Source organism: Musca domestica, unplaced genomic scaffold, assembly GCF_030504385.1.
Source record: "Musca domestica strain aabys unplaced genomic scaffold, Musca_domestica.polishedcontigs.V.1.1 13, whole genome shotgun sequence".
NCBI classification, from domain to species: Eukaryota; Metazoa; Arthropoda; class Insecta; order Diptera; family Muscidae; genus Musca; species Musca domestica.
The window spans coordinates 4,487,866-4,503,790 of NW_026712172.1; the positions used below are offsets into that span (position 1 = coordinate 4,487,866).

Sequence of the window (15,925 nt, forward strand, 5' to 3'; positions counted from 1 at the left end):
AGTGATAGGTGAAGGAAGTGATAATTCCTGTATGTTACGAGTAGATTGGGAGGTTGTCTTAGAAACCTCACTATCAATACTCATAACTTCAGGATTATTTACCCCTTTACCTATACCGCTGTTATCTACCGGCACTGGGTGTGTAACAACACTGGCATACGACTGTTCACGTCCAGTCTCAGTTGTTTCGGTGATATTAACTGAAACCGGTTGTGGAACAGTGTTCTCCACAGAAACTATTGCTTTGCGACTAAGCATTCCCTTAGTGGGTGCCTTTTTCGCAGCCCTTTTGCGTTTCTGGCCAGAAACTGACGGTGACGACACAAACTCATCTAATTCTTGGTATTTCTCAAACAATGTAGAGAAATTCTCGAATCGGAGTGATAGTGAAGAAAAATCTTTTTTCATCGATGTCAATTCCGACTGCAAATCCTTTACAAAATTATAAAAGTCTGCAGAGAGTTTCCTACATTGCACACAACACTAACGAACACCAACATTATTTCTAATTGTGTCTACAATTTTTGCATTAATCCTAGCACATTTTGCATGCCATTGATTAAGACAAAACCAACAGGTAACACACAATTCATCCTCTGCAACAATATTACATAATTCAAAAGGGCACGACATTTTTTATTTAATTATTATTTATTTTAATTATTATTATTTTTTTTTAATACACAAGTTACAGCTATATTTTTCAAGATTAGATCTGTAGCTGGAATTTTTTATTTATTTATTTATTTATTTTATTCTTTTTTAAATTCTTTTTTAAATGTTGGCAACTCTTATGAGATGACAAACAAAACAAGACGATATGTTACAACAACTAATTAGCTAATGTAACAAAAGAAAGAGGATAAAAGGAGAATGTACAACTACACAATTTGAAAATTGATATTACTTTAAAAGACAAAACAAAATTTTAAAATACTACACCAATTATCGGAGCACCACAATTTTTTGAAACTAATCACAACAGGGTTGCCAACTGATTTAACGGCGTAGAAGTGACAGATCCGAAGAGGTGCGCGTGTTATTTTAACCGGCAGTTTGTAGAGCACCCCGAGAGTGATAGGGCGAAGAGAAGGATACTACGCCGTGTACGATACCTTCCAGCCGAGGGGGTACCACCACAATTTACGTTGGCAGATGTTGCACAGGTCATCAGATGCGCAAAGTCGTCCAAAGCGCTTGGTCCTGACGGAATCTCAATGGTGATGTTGAAGCAACTGGATGAACCAGGAGTTGAGTATCTGACAAAGCTTCTCAATCTGTCGTTAGCCACCCTAGTATGCCTGGAAAATGGGCAGGGTGGTCCCGCTACTGAAGCCAGGCAAGGATGTCAGCAAAAGTGATTCATACAGGCCGATATCACTTTTGTCACCAGTAGCAAAGACGCTTGAGGCTTTACTCCTCCCCAGCATAAGAGAGTGTTTCCCAGCAGCCGATCATCAACACGGATTCCGGAAATTGCATAGCACAACAACAGCTTTACACGCCATTTCCACACATGTCAGTAGAGGTCTCAACCAGAACAGGCCGTGCAATAGAACAGTTATGGTAGCACTTGATTTATCAAAAGCCTTTGATAAAGTCAATCATGCCACACTGTTCGAGGACATTGAACGCACCACCCTCCGGCCAAGTTTGAAACGTTGGATATTAAACTACATGTGTGGACGCCGGTCGTACGTGGAATTCAGAAACAAGAAGTCGAGCATCCGTAGAGTTAAACAGGGAGTTCCCTAAGGTGGGGTGATATCTCCGGAACTGTTTAACCTCTACCTTTCTGAAATTCCACGCCCTCCAGACGGCATAGAGATTATAACGTACGCAGGTGATTGTACGCTCGTGGCGTCCGGACCCATTATTGATGACATTTGCGATCGGTTGAACGCTTACCTTATTGATCTTACCGCCTTTTTCACTGCGAGGAATATGAAGATATCCGCCACTAAGTCGACGGCCACACTTTTCACCACATGGACTGCGGAGATGGGGCTATCCTTGAATGTACAGGTCGATGGTGCTATTATTCCGACCACCAACTACCCCAAGGTACTAGGGGTCACATTCGATAGCCTCTTTAATTCGTCCGCGCATACCACAGCTATCTGCGACAAGATTAGAAGTAGGAACAAGGTCCTCAAGTCTCAGTGCTACGCAGTGGAAAAATGTTCAGTCCTGCCAGAATGCCGCCCTTAGAACCGCAACAGGGTGCCTTCTCATGACACCTGTCGATCACCTACATGAGGAGGCGAAGGTCTTACCGGTGCGACAGCATAACAAAATGCTGTCAATGCAATACCTGCTTGGGTGTTATAGACAAAGCCATCCAAATCACCATCTTGTGGATAGGCAACCTCCGCCCAGGTACGTTAGGAAAGACCTTCATGATCTAGAGAGAGAGGTACAGAGGTATAAGAGAGAGCCTCTAGATCAACAGGCCTATCAAGCGGGACTGAATAGTATTCACTCTAATGCGGTCTCAGAAGCCATTGAAGGATATAGAGTGAATACTGTGCTAGGAGACCATCCCCCTCCCGTCGCAGCTGAAGAACGAGAGCTGCCCCGACAAACCCGAGTAGTCTTGGCTCAATTACGATCCGGATGGTGCAGCCGCCTAAATTCCTACTGGGCCCGGATCAACGGCGACGTGCAGAACATCTGCCCAGCATGTGGCACAGGCCCACATGACACGCTGCACTTATTTCGCTGCCCAGCCAAGCCTACTCACCTAACTCCAGTCTCCTTATGGACACAACCCATAAAGGTTGCATCCTTCTTGAGACTGGACTTAGAGGCAGAACCCGATTAAACTGAGTCAGAAAATGGAAACCGAACGAACACAGATGTATGAGCTGCTACAACAACAACGTTTTGTTCTAGGTAATATTCCCAAAGACCTATATGTCGAAAATGCATAGAAGCAGAGCATTTAAAAACTCGTCCCTTATATTTAGGTCTTCTTGCTCTACTTTCATAGTATACAGGCTTTTGTAAAGTACATTATTGAATAAACCAAATCAATAACATGCTATTTTTAATAAATTAACTGATTTTTTATACACGTTACAGCGTACTTTGTAGTACAGTGGAAAAAATTACTTAAAATACGCTGTTTTGAGTCCTCCTGTAGTTTTGAAAATCTATCTTGTCGATAGTTAGCAGTGTTGCTAATGTGGCGTTTCCACTGCACTTGATTCGCTCTCTATTCGTTGTTTGACCCTTATGCTAGGAACACAATTGGAGCGAACGACGAATTTCGCCCTACGCGGCGACAAAATGAGCCGCGAAAATTCGTCGTATGGAACACAATACCGACGAAATTATAAAACAGCTGATGAAGTTGTTTACTTTTTGCTCATTTGTTGACTACAATGAATTATACAAGAACACATAATTCTTTACGTTCTCTATTATAATTTCACTTATGTCCATCTTCTCTATTATAAATTCACTGATATCCATCTTCACTCAGGCGCAAGTACACAAATAAATAAACAAATTAATTATGTTTTTTTATACGATTAACAGATAGTAGAGTGACCATAACAAATTTTAAAGTAAAAAGTAACTTTATTTACTAAAACACATAAAATTCGTACAAGTATGGCCACCTTGTACTGTTTTGTTCGCCGGTCGCCGGCGTATGAAATAGAAATAAAGCTAATTGAGTTCGCGGCGACCGACGAAATTTTCGCCGGTGCCGTGATTGTGTGCACTTCCATATACACATATGTGTTTTATTTTTGACGACGAACATACGCCGCGAAAAAATTCGTCGTTCGCTCCAATTGTGTTCCTAGCATTAACTATGAAAAAACTACTTAATTCTTCACACAAAATTTCCTGAGCGAACACTCATATTTGTACATAATTCAAATCAAATCACTCTCAGAACAACGAAAAAGTATGTCCCATCCCTAAAAAATGAGAGCATTTATCGAAAAAATAAATTATGACATTTAAAAATTAAACTAAAAAACTTTAATGAAATTTTAAAAATTTTTGGGAAGACTGAAAATTATGAATGAAAACTACAATGTTGAATGGCGTATGTACATTCAAACGAAAGTACATTTTGTTTTCTCTTTCATTAGAGGTACGCATTTTGTCCACGAGTTGAAATTTCCATAGAAAACTGCAAACAAAAGAGGCAATATTTTCAAAATGTTTGTATCTGGAGAAAAAAATGTTGACAAGTGTCTCTCCAGCAAAATTTAAAAATAGAAAAATACAAAAATATGTTCAAAATGTCAAAATTAATACAAAAAGTTGAAAACATGAATGAAAACTGTAAAATTAATGATATAATTATTCTTTGGAAGAAAAACAATATTTTCTTCTATTCATATTAGTGAGAATTTCATGTATTTTTGTATAAATTCCCATTCAAATCAACAAACAAAATTTTTGAAAAAATGAATCATTTTACTATGAATTACGAATCGTGCCGTATGAACGGGTTAATTCGTGTACCTAATTCTGAGAGCGAACAACGTTGTTCGGTTTTCAATGGAAACATGCTATAACTCACGCAAGTGTGCGTTTAAGTTCGATAAAAAAATTAATCGTTGAAAATTTGTGGGAATTAGAAAAATATCGGTAATCAATTTTGCTGCAAAGTATTTCCATCACTAAATCAGATTGTCGCAAGCAATGAACAATACTGAAACTTTTCTGAACTATTTGCGTCGTCGGGCTGAAAATAAATGTCTTTTAGAGGTTACAAAACTGATTGAACATGTCGAAAAATACGGGTGTGAAAATAAATCACAGGAACAAAGAATTCTGGATGAACTCATCCGTCTTGCTATCAATGATAATTCAATTCCCTACGAGTATGTAGTAAGTGTTGTTGGCTGGATGACACACCTTCAAGAGCAAAATAAACTTGTATGCTTGAGCGGGTCACAATTTGATCAGGTTATCCAATGCCTTTTTCGGATTTTAGAAAACTACAACAATGATTTGAATTTGTTGCCGAAATTATGTACTGTGTTTGCTGTTCTTTTTACAACACATCCAATAAACAACACTGCACACTTCGTTCGAATTGCTAGAGGACTAGTGAGCCACCTCCATTGGGACAGTGGAACGGACGTAGTTGTAAATATTATTCGGTGTCTTGAGAGTATACTTGGTATTTTGAGTTATGGACAAACAAATCTTGCCATTGATATTCTGGAGGCATGTGAGGAAATTGGAGAGAAAATGCTATATATATTTTACAGCAGCTGTAATGTTTTTACATCAAAATTAGAAGACGATATTATGCCAATGTATTTGTCACATTCACTGCAGTTGATTAATCGTATTATCTCCATAAACTCGGAGTTCTGCAGAAAACATATTTCAGAACTTTTAGGAATATCAAGAGCGTATTTACATTTCGGCATCGAACAGTATGATGGTGCATTGTCAGCACCGCAGAAGGTGTACATGTCACAGCAAGCTTTATATGATTCAGCCGAAGATTATGATTCGAACCTTAATTCCGAAAGGATTCGGAAATGTGGTGGCAAAGCCCAAAAAACCCGCAAACCTCGTCTTAAGACTAATAACACTGATCGGAAACCGTCCAATGCCGGTCCGGAAGGAAAAATGGGGCTTTTGACAATGGATATGAAAACCAGTGACTCTGAAACGTCTGAGCATGAATGCATAGGAAATAGTGTACTTTTTGAAAGAAACAAAATGGCAAAGATTCGTTTAACATCAATATCATTAGTCGGAGCTATAGCAAAGGCGGTTGAACGAAGGGTTTTATATGGATATTGGCATGTCTTATTTCCTAGTGGAACAGGTAATTGAAACAAATGTCATAGTATCACCATCTCTCTTTATTTCTAAGAATTATGAAAATATTTAACTATTTTGAGATTATAAATAGAAATCTGCAATTATAGGTGAATCCGCAGATAATTTGCTCTATATAGGCCAACACGACCCCAGCATGCGTTGCAGATGTGCTGCGTTACAAGTTTGTGCTCAACTTTTATATGGCTCTAAAGGATTTTTACATCAGGCTGAGATAAATATAAAACGCTGCCCTTCTACGTTTATACCATTTTCCGTTAGCCTTGGACATACGATAGTTGCTATATATCGGGCTTTTACAGCGATGCTTTCGACGGAAAATTCTTTACCTGTACTCACTCAAGCTTTAAAATGTTTAGCAGTCTTGGTCCAAGCAACACCATTTCAGAAATTTGACAAGGCTTTTGTGCAAAACTTGGTAAAGCATGTAAAACCTCTTATTTATCATCGCGATGCTGCCATTCAAGTGTCATCCTTAATGGTATTGGAGTTTCTGATAAGCTCAACAGACACTTGTATAGAAATAGCTGAGGCTTTGGGATTTCCCGGTGGTACTAGCAAAAGAAGTATGACTATACCTCCAAATCCACTTGGCGAAGAAGATTTGGATATAATAGATGATGAAGAATTTGTGGAATCAGATTTAAGCGACGAAGAAAAATTTAAGGATGAAATTGTGTCGATAAAAAAGAAAGACAATGTTTCCGAACATTTACCAATGAGTGAAAACTCTTGGTTAATTGTGCGTTTGCTACATAATCTAACATATAACGACAATGTTACAGTACCCGCATCGATACGAATAGAAAGTTTGCAGGTATTAACAGCAATGAGCTCACATTTCGCTATGGTAAAGGCCCATCTACCCAAGATCTCTGTTGTGCTGCAAAAATCCATGAATGATTCTCTTCCAGATGTTCGCTTATATGCTGCACGATGCATAGATAGCTGTGCTTTTCAGATAAGTCGTCAAGTAATGGAATCCACTGCCTCATCTTCCTTTCAAACAGACATTCAAAATTTTAGCACATTTTGGATGAACATGGTTCCAATTGTAATGGAACATATTCGAAGGGATAAGGAGGAAGCAAGCACTGTACGAACTGTCTTATGTGATGCTCTTTCCAATATCGGTGTGGTTATGTTTGAAAACTGTTCGCAGTCCATGCAACTGGCTTTGTTGAGTTTCCTTTCTGGGGTTAGTTCAGACTGTTCTGATGAGCCTATCGTTCGAGCAACGGCTGTACGAGCATTAGCCGTTTATGTACTCTATCCTTCGTTGCGTGGTGACCTGGTATTTGTAGAAAATACGGCAGATCTAATTTTGCGTCTCGTAGAGAATTCAAACTTACTTGTTCGTGTCAAATCATTTTGGGCATTGGGCAACATTAGTGATGCCTTAATAGCCAAATTTGTTGAAGCCAAAGAAAATCCGGAAAGAATTTCTGACGACCTTCTCTATCGAATGATAAAAGCGTCCACAACTGCTTGTGGTGATAACGACAAAGTCCGATGTAATGCTGTTCGTACTTTGGGAAATCTACTGCGTCTGTTGACAGAGGAACATTTAAAAATGGAGAATGTACAAAGAGATTGGCGAGATTTGTTTGAAAAATCAATTTGTAAACTTACCGATTGCATACGATCTTCTAGTAATGCAAAAGTTAAATGGAACACTTGCTACGCCATAGGCAACATTATGCACAACCACATAATATTCGGGAACGAAGCCACTACGGATTTATCAAGCTGGCAACAGACACTGTACACGGCTCTGTGTCACGTTATTGTCAATCACTCCAATTTTAAAGTCCGTACGAATGCTACAGCAGCTTTAGTGAATATATCGGAGCGATCACATTTTGGCAGCTACTTTGAGAAGTTTTGGTCGTGTATATTAGAGGCCATTGAACAGTCACATCATTTAGAAAACTTCCATGAATATAATCACCGTGATAACTTACAGGAACAACTGTGTTTAGCTCTGGCACATTTCATCCTCATTTCGTACAATGAAGATTGGCCCATGCTCAAGAGGCAGCTCTCAACGAATATTGATGTCGTGAGGAGTACATGGAAACGTGTTATCCTCCGGATGATACCAGAAAAAGCGGCACCTCTTCTTTCATGTCCCGTTATTCTAGCCGAACGCTCGAAGCAATCACAAAACATAAGCATGGAACAAAAGTTTGCGGGTGATTTTATATGCAATGCCTTAACCATAGAATAAAATTTAAATAAAAACACATAAATTTCATCTTTGTAATTTATTCGACTTCGAACATAGCTTATAACCATAATAATACATATAATTACAATTTCGCTATTTTTGTTGAATACACTAACCTATAAAAATGTTTTTTTTTTTTATTATTGAACACTAGAGTAATGTTTCATCTTTAGGTATATATTTTTTGGTTTCGGAAAATTGGTGGTTACGCTTTTGGAGGTAAATACTAAAAAATCACACTTTACACTGCTGTTTGGTTAACTCCTGTGTATATCGATTACATCTTACAAAAATAATGTGCACATTTTTCTTGTATACTTGGATACTTGGCCGATCACGGTGATCAAATGCTGCATCTTGTTGTTATCGGTGCGTAGACTATGTGTATTTTACCTTAGGTCTCCGAAGGAAGACACTTTTGTTGCTGTTCTCAAGATCCTCCAAACTAGACAGTAACAATTTATAGGGAAAACGTGAGTGGTGCACCAGAACCTCTATTTTGTAACTTTTTTAATGCTTAAACCTGATGATTTGGTTGGAAGCCTAATTTTTGACATAATCGGTTTTCAACTTAATATGATAAATTAGTATAGCTAAATAAGTAAATTCGTCTTTTATTTGAAAACAAATTATAAAGAAAATCTAAACAAAAATACATTGAGACTTTGATACAAAACGATGGCCTAAATATCAGGATGTCCAGGAGACTTTTAATTAGTTTAGCATGAAAATGCTTGATATGACTCATTTATTTTTTATACTCACAATTAAGGCCAAGTTAATAAGGTCAACCCGGATAGAACACTTACACTTATATTGCCGTTAAAGGTTTGTGTGGATACATTTGGTACATATTTTTAGATTAAAGAAAATGTGTGTTTGACAGAAAAAACGACGGGCGCCATAAGACATACACAGCTCTTGTATGTGTTTGAATAATTATTTTAAATATATTCGAATTCTGTTGAAATTAAAATTCATACATACACCGCTTAAATGTAATATTTTGTTATTCGATTAGCGAAAACCACATAATACTATTCAATTTTCTCTTAAATTAAGAATTTACGATCAATTTCCATACAATGTTCCCACAAACGTTGTAAATAGATTCGGAGATCGACGATAATCGAGCTACACAGTTAAAACGTCTTAATTCGTCATTATTATTTTTTTGCCTCACAGCAGGTCAAATTATCAGTGTAGTGTTCAGATACAAAAACATATAAACAAAAATGCGTTCTGTCAAAATTCAATTTCGGTATAATTTCTGTGTTTAACTTTTGTGGTGAAAGCGATGAAGGCAACATAATCAAGTTGTAGAAAAAATAAATAAATAAAATAAAAAATAGTAGAATCAAAACAAAAAATGGCTAAAAATGTCATAAAAAATGTGAGATCAAAAATGTATAAATTATTAAAAATGTTTGGGGTTTTGTAATTTCTTAATTGTAAGTTATAGTAAATAACATATAGCGAGACATATATATTCCTGTGTGGAAAAACAATAATTCTCTCTAGAATATCCAGAAAAGATGTTGTCAAGCAAACTACCCAGTTGAAAAAAAAAAAAAACATTTTTTAGAATTTGTCTCCTGGTCAACCTGGTAAGTAAGCATTGGGCTAAATTACTAAATAATTTGGACGAATTCCGATGTATAATCATAAGAAATATATGATTGTTGGAAGAAATAAAATCTAAATGTCTTATGTAAATAATTCATCAAGATCAAGGTGCTAAACATTGGAATTACTATCTTCTAAGGGATATAAATGAACTAGAATAGCATAATAATGAAAACCGGCAGCTATTACCACAAACAAATGCCATATGGCATGAGCCATTGGTATCAGACCGTCCGATTTAAAGAAACATATCCCCACAATATAGAAAAATCCACCCAATTTAAGTTCTGTCATACCAGGAAATTCATGACCCGTCCCGAACACTGCTAAAGCCGGGCCTAATCCCATGAGTATGTAAAAACATGTTTCCAAACATTTAAATCGTTCGTGAAAGATCTGTAAAAAAGGAATAGTTTCTATGATTTTTTTAACCTTTTCCATCCATCAACAAAAATACCTGTTGATATGTGATACCAATTGCTGCCATTAACCAAATAACCCATTCCAAGCATATGAGAAGCGCGGAATGGTTGGGATTCTCTAACTGCAGCCAAGGAAAATATGACGCAGCTATGAATATGTAAATCATAGCACGATCACAGCGATGTAGAACATTTTTGATACCACTAAAAGTAAAAGAGTGCAGCTTAAACATTTTTATTAAATGAACCGATAATATTGTGTCATGATATTATAAACAAAGTCAAAGTTAAAATAAAAATATATAAAAAAGAAATTTAATTAAAAAATCTAGTTAATGGAAGATGAAGAATAAATATCTTTTAATAAGAGCTGAATTTTCTTTAATATTTTTTATACCTTTAGATATTCAATGATCAAAAATAACTTCTTATTATAGCTTATTGCGGACGACAAGACCTATATGAGATTCCTTAAATGACCCAAGCCTACATTTATGGACAGCGCTTTTGACTTGGAACAAAAATGTATTGGTCTTAATAGAGAAAATTTCTTATGCATAGATTTATTCGTGTATCTAATTATTAGAATACAAAATGCCAATAGAATGTCAGTTAGAAAATGTTATACAAATATAAATTCGTAAAACTACGGAAATAAAAGATTAATATATATCCCGATTCTCAAATAAGCAAAGTTCTAATATATAAATGTAACCAACCCGACTAGTATAGTTGTCTTTCCTTAAAGACCAAACTTTTAACAAATGATTGCAATTTACGTATGTATTTACGTGCAATTGTAATAGATTGCAATTTACGTATAAAAATAAACACTATGACGCATGCATTTTTAATTTACTGTGTGTGTCTCTTGCTTTAATTGGCATTTTATTAAGCGTCAACCATTTCTCTTTATAAGACCAGATTTCTACAGTTGACAAGAGGACATTGTTTGCAAACATGCATGAGGTTTCCAATCTTTGCTGACAATATTAGCGTATAGCATTAAAGTGGCTATAAAATCAAAGCGGCTGTTTATCAATTACCAGGGAAGTTATTGGCAAATATTTTTTACATTATTATACTTACACCTTATTATCACAGAAACAGGAACAGTGGAAACCTGTTGATAACGTAAAAAGCAGAGTTAAAGCTCCTCCATAAACCCATGATACTAAATATTGGCTCGACGTTTTAGATCGTTCGAATAACTTATTGGCACATATTACTGCGGGCACAATCCAAATGCCATGGGTTAAGACATTTGCTAATTGCTCAATCTACAATAATAAAATAAAAATCGTATAAATGACAATCATTGTTTTCTTTCAAGTTCTCGTCTTACCTCTGTTGGCTTGTATGCACAGCCTGGGTCAGCTTTCTTATTCTTCCATTTGATATTTTTCAATTGCAGTTTAAAAGTTGAATTTGATTTCGTCCATGACTTCCAACAATTTGTTAAAAGGTTGTCTAGAAAGGAGTACTTGTTTTGGACTTCCTGTATAACGGTTCTCATAACGCCTCGTCTTTTGTTTGCAGCCACTCTTTTAAAAAATCTTCAACATCAAAGATTTATAGAATATTCCAATTGTCACAAAGAAGATTTTAAACAATAGCCAAATGGTTATTGTTGCGATTACAAACGAACAAATGGATTAGCTTTACATGCACACCAATTTATTTTCTTTTCAGTTTATAAAGAGGTGAGATATTCACAATAACAGACAAATCGATTTACTTTATTGTTATTATTGAAAAGGTACTATTGCGGCTCGCTATCTAAGCGTATTTTTTATTATTGCTAGTTGAGTATCTTATCTGCGTCGGTGCTAGACGGTAGCCAAAGTTCATTATCAGTTACAAAAGTAGAAAAAACCAAATTTTATTATTATTGTTTCTCATTAATCCAATTGTTCGTTACTAATCGGCATGGGAACAAAATAAATCTATATGAGAATATTACCTTATGATATTGGTACCTGCCACAAAGTATAGATACGTTTTGTATAAGTTTCTTGTGTCAGTTTAACAAATCATTGCATTTGGCATAGTCCTTCCTCGATTTGGGTACACAATTCTTCTTTTTTGTGGATAAATTAATTTAGTTCCCTATCGAAAAATTAGATATGAAAATAAGATAATGTATTCATTATGTTTTGGTTATTTAGACGTATTTAGTTTTGTACTGCTGTTACACCACTTAATGGATCACATTTGAATAAACTAGAATTCAAAACGCCTTGTGAGGAATTATCAAATCAGCCACAGCTGAACATAACTTTATAACCATATTAATAAAAGCTGACATCGAGCAGTACCCGGTCCCATTTCCACCAAAACCACTTGTGCATAAAAGCTCAATATTTTAAAGAAACTCACTAGACACCCCAATAGCGTTCCACTGTTTCTCTTGCCAATGCGAGGTATGCGACACAGCCGAACCGGGTAATTAAAGCTACTTTAAGACGATTTAAGAAACTAACATTAGACTTAAGCATCTCTCTGTTTAATACCCCTAACGTACCATGCGCAACCCATATTCACTTCGGCTGTCAATGTTTTCGAAAGTACCTACATGATAAAGAAGTATGACATTGCATGGAATGGAATAGTGCTAATATAATGCATAAAACATGTGATTAAGAAATAATAAAATTGCATGGAATGACTCGGCATTAGAATATGAAAAGAGAAACAACAGCACACCATTCCTATAACATGATTTTATTAATACCGCGTACATCGTAAGGCTAGCGAATATAAACAAAAACAGGTATTTTAATGAAAACAAGTCAACTGTACAAAGTTCGTATTCCATTTAAAATTATTAATACGAGAGAAGAACTACACTATTTAATTGAAAATTTGTATAACATATAGTTGAAAACTCAGTTTGTCAAAAAATATACATCTGAGCATATTTACCTATTCCTGCTTTATTATGGCGATTTCCTCCTATTCTCTTTCTAAACAAAGCCAATCTGAATGTTTTTATTTATGTTATATAGTATGTATGGTACGAAAGAACGTAAATATGAATGTATATAGGTACCATCCATGTATACTGAACATCAAAACAAGAGATCAATATTAAAAACAGAGCAAAGGTGTATGATGATTCCAGCCCGAATTTGCCAATATGCTATACTGTAATTAGATTATTCCAAATTTTTTTCCACAAAAATCTTGTCGCTAAGCCTTCGCTTTTGAACATGTACACTTAAGAAAGAAAATGGTAATCGCACACATGCACAACAAACATTCGTAAATATTTACACATTGGCTTTTTGCGGGGAATGAAATTTTAATTTAATTATAATCAAACATATTCTGTAATCACAATGCATAAAGTTATCGTAAAAAGGGACCAGAGCCCTCACTTTTTTATTTGTATAAATCAATTTGGACTTTGAGACGTTGATTTAAATTGATTATTTATTACCGTTAATTCATGCTTTTGACAGCTTTTTGGCACTCGGCAATAACGAATTGTTTTCTTATTGCTTAAATAATTTTGTAAAATCAATCAATCCATTCCACGGAGAACCTAGCCACATGAAAATAAAACCAATAACACAACCTAGACCAGCCAGCACACAAAATAATTGCAAAAAAACAAAGGTTGCACGAATAGTTGCCATATCTGGCAAATTTTGACAATTACATATCTATGATATATGCGGCCTAAGAGCGTGTTTACATTACTTAAATCTAATAATATTCCTTTTAGTCCGTTTACACTACATTAAAAAAGGTTTTAAGCATACTACGCATGGTAGAAAAATACAGGTAGATGCATCAGAGCTTTGGAACATTGATATGTCAAAATTTTTTAAATATTTCTTCAAAAATAAGTATATTTGTATATGTTTTTCTACACGACGCCAATCGGTGGTTGTTGTAACATGCATTTTTTAACTATATTTACAAATTTGAGTAATTTTTCATTCAACAATTTCGATTCCAAAATTGGTTTGACAGTTCATTGTCCCAGCAGCTGTGTCGAAGCGTCTACCTATATTCTTCTACCATGATACTACGTTATTTGTTTGCTAAAGTCTAGTTTACACTTCACGTTAAAGTAAAATGACTTTCTCACATTTATATTTTGCATATTTACACTAACAATAATAGAATATTGTTTGCTTTACTCCAACATTTAAATTGTGCGTTTTACGAAGTTTTCGTATTTATTTGAAGTAAATTCAAAGGAATTGACAATGTAAAGAACGTAAATGGTGTACAGTCTATACAATAATAATAATTAAAATAGGAAAAATTTAATTTATATGCGACTCTAACATGACTTTGAGAAATGTCTTTTCAAAGTTCCCTTGTTTTGTCGTGCGAAGATTTCAAGCTGCCTATGTAATCTCGTATTTAGAAATCTCCTGAATACATTTTTTGTTTTATAGTCAAAACATATGAACAGTAATACTCAAAATAAATTCGAAAATTTTAAAATTCCAGCTTTTGGGGAAAAATATGTGTATAAAGTTAAAGGCGTCGGTTTACTTCTTCGAAAATGTTTAAAATTGGCCCATAATCCATACTTGTTCACCCCACGCTTCTTTGTTCTTTTAAAAAGAATCCATCTAATGACTTAAGCCAGTACAAAAACAGTTAAATTTTAATTTGGTCATGATAATACATTAGAAGATGCATTTTATATACCCTCCACCAAAAAAAGTATGGAGGGTATATTAAGTTCGTCATTCCGTTTGTAACTCATCGAAATAATCATTTTAGACCCAACAAAGTATATATCAGCGTAAAATTCTAAGACGATTTAGCCATGTCCGTCCGTCTGTCCGTCTGTTGTAATCACGCTACAGTCTAAACGAATTAAGATAGGCAGCTAAAATTTTGCACAGATCCCTCTTTTGCCTGCAGGCAGGTCAAGTTCGAAGATAGGCTGTATCGGTCCACGTTATCGTATAGCCCCCATATAACGGTACCCCCCGATATTCGGTATTTTGATGATTTTAGCCACATTTTCTAATGGAATGGTCTGAAAATCCACACAAGAAGTTCCTTGTGGGTACTTTATCCCTTGAAAGAGAGTTGTCTATATAGGTCCACGGTATCGTATAGCCCCCATATAACGGATCCCCCCGATATTCGGTATTTTGATGATTTTAGTCACATTTTTCAACGGGATTGTCTGAAATTGTACACAAGAGGTTCGTTGTGAGCAGTTTACCCCCTGACAGAGAATTGTCTATAAAGGTTAACGATATCGCATATCCCCAATATAACGGCACCCCCGATATTCGGTATTTTGATGATTTTAGCCATATTTTCCTATGGTATTGTCTGGAAATCCACACAAGGAGTTCTTTGTGAGCACTTTAACCACTGAAAAGTAATTGTGTATATAGGTTCCCATATATCGGCACCTTCCCATATTTTCAAGATTTTCAGGCATGTCACAGAATGTAAAATCGTTCAAGAGTGAAAACGAAAACGGTTTTAGCTTCTCTAAAAAACGGAAAACGCAAAAATTTTGCGTTTTGATATCACTTTCAAAAAGCAGGGTGAAATTGAAATGTTTAGTGATTTTAACGTAAAAAATAAACAGAAGACACATACATTTAACAGAAAATATTGTATTAACCAAATTCTCTAAGAATGAACATGTTTTTGGAATTTATTTTACAAAAAATCTATTATTTTTCTAATCCATGATGAAAACGCAAAAAAATATGCAGAAATGAACGGCAGACTTGTATTGTTAAATTGAAGGTGTAGAAATGTACAACTGACAGACCAAAAAGCAAGAAAGGGGAAAAACAAAAAAACAATTAATTGTTTGGTT

General features: G+C 35.4%; 2 protein-coding genes across 5 annotated transcripts; one reads left to right on the forward strand and one right to left on the reverse strand.

The window, feature by feature from the left end:
- The first annotated feature begins 4,640 nt into the window (after positions 1-4,640).
- On the forward strand, positions 4,641-8,174 carry LOC101890328 (HEAT repeat-containing protein 6). 2 transcript variants are annotated; one of them, XM_005186063.4, is made up of 2 exons: positions 4,641-5,815; positions 5,919-8,174. In XM_005186063.4, exons 1-2 carry the CDS (start codon positions 4,669-4,671, stop codon positions 8,057-8,059), a joined length of 3,288 nt encoding a protein of 1,095 aa, XP_005186120.1. In that variant the 5' UTR covers positions 4,641-4,668; the 3' UTR covers positions 8,060-8,174. The 2 variants fall into 2 exon arrangements, with proteins under 2 accessions (XP_005186120.1, XP_058974523.1); XM_059118540.1 differs by having other exon boundaries at positions 5,646-5,815; positions 5,903-8,174.
- Positions 8,175-8,376: 202 nt separating this feature from the next.
- LOC101889648 (monocyte to macrophage differentiation factor) lies at positions 8,377-13,726 on the reverse strand. 3 transcript variants are annotated; one of them, XM_005186060.4, is made up of 6 exons: positions 13,550-13,725; positions 12,071-12,216; positions 11,453-11,663; positions 11,197-11,387; positions 10,143-10,311; positions 8,377-10,081 (listed from the first exon to the last, which is right to left on the reverse strand). In XM_005186060.4, the coding sequence occupies exons 3-6, from the start codon at positions 11,621-11,623 to the stop codon at positions 9,797-9,799; spliced, it is 816 nt and encodes a 271-aa protein (XP_005186117.1). In that variant the 5' UTR covers positions 11,624-11,663; positions 12,071-12,216; positions 13,550-13,725; the 3' UTR covers positions 8,377-9,796. The 3 variants fall into 3 exon arrangements, with proteins under 3 accessions (XP_005186117.1, XP_058974524.1, XP_058974525.1); XM_059118541.1 differs by lacking the exon at positions 13,550-13,725 and adding an exon at positions 12,487-12,949; XM_059118542.1 differs by lacking the exon at positions 12,071-12,216 and having other exon boundaries at positions 13,550-13,726.
- Between the last annotated feature and the right edge of the window lie 2,199 nt (positions 13,727-15,925).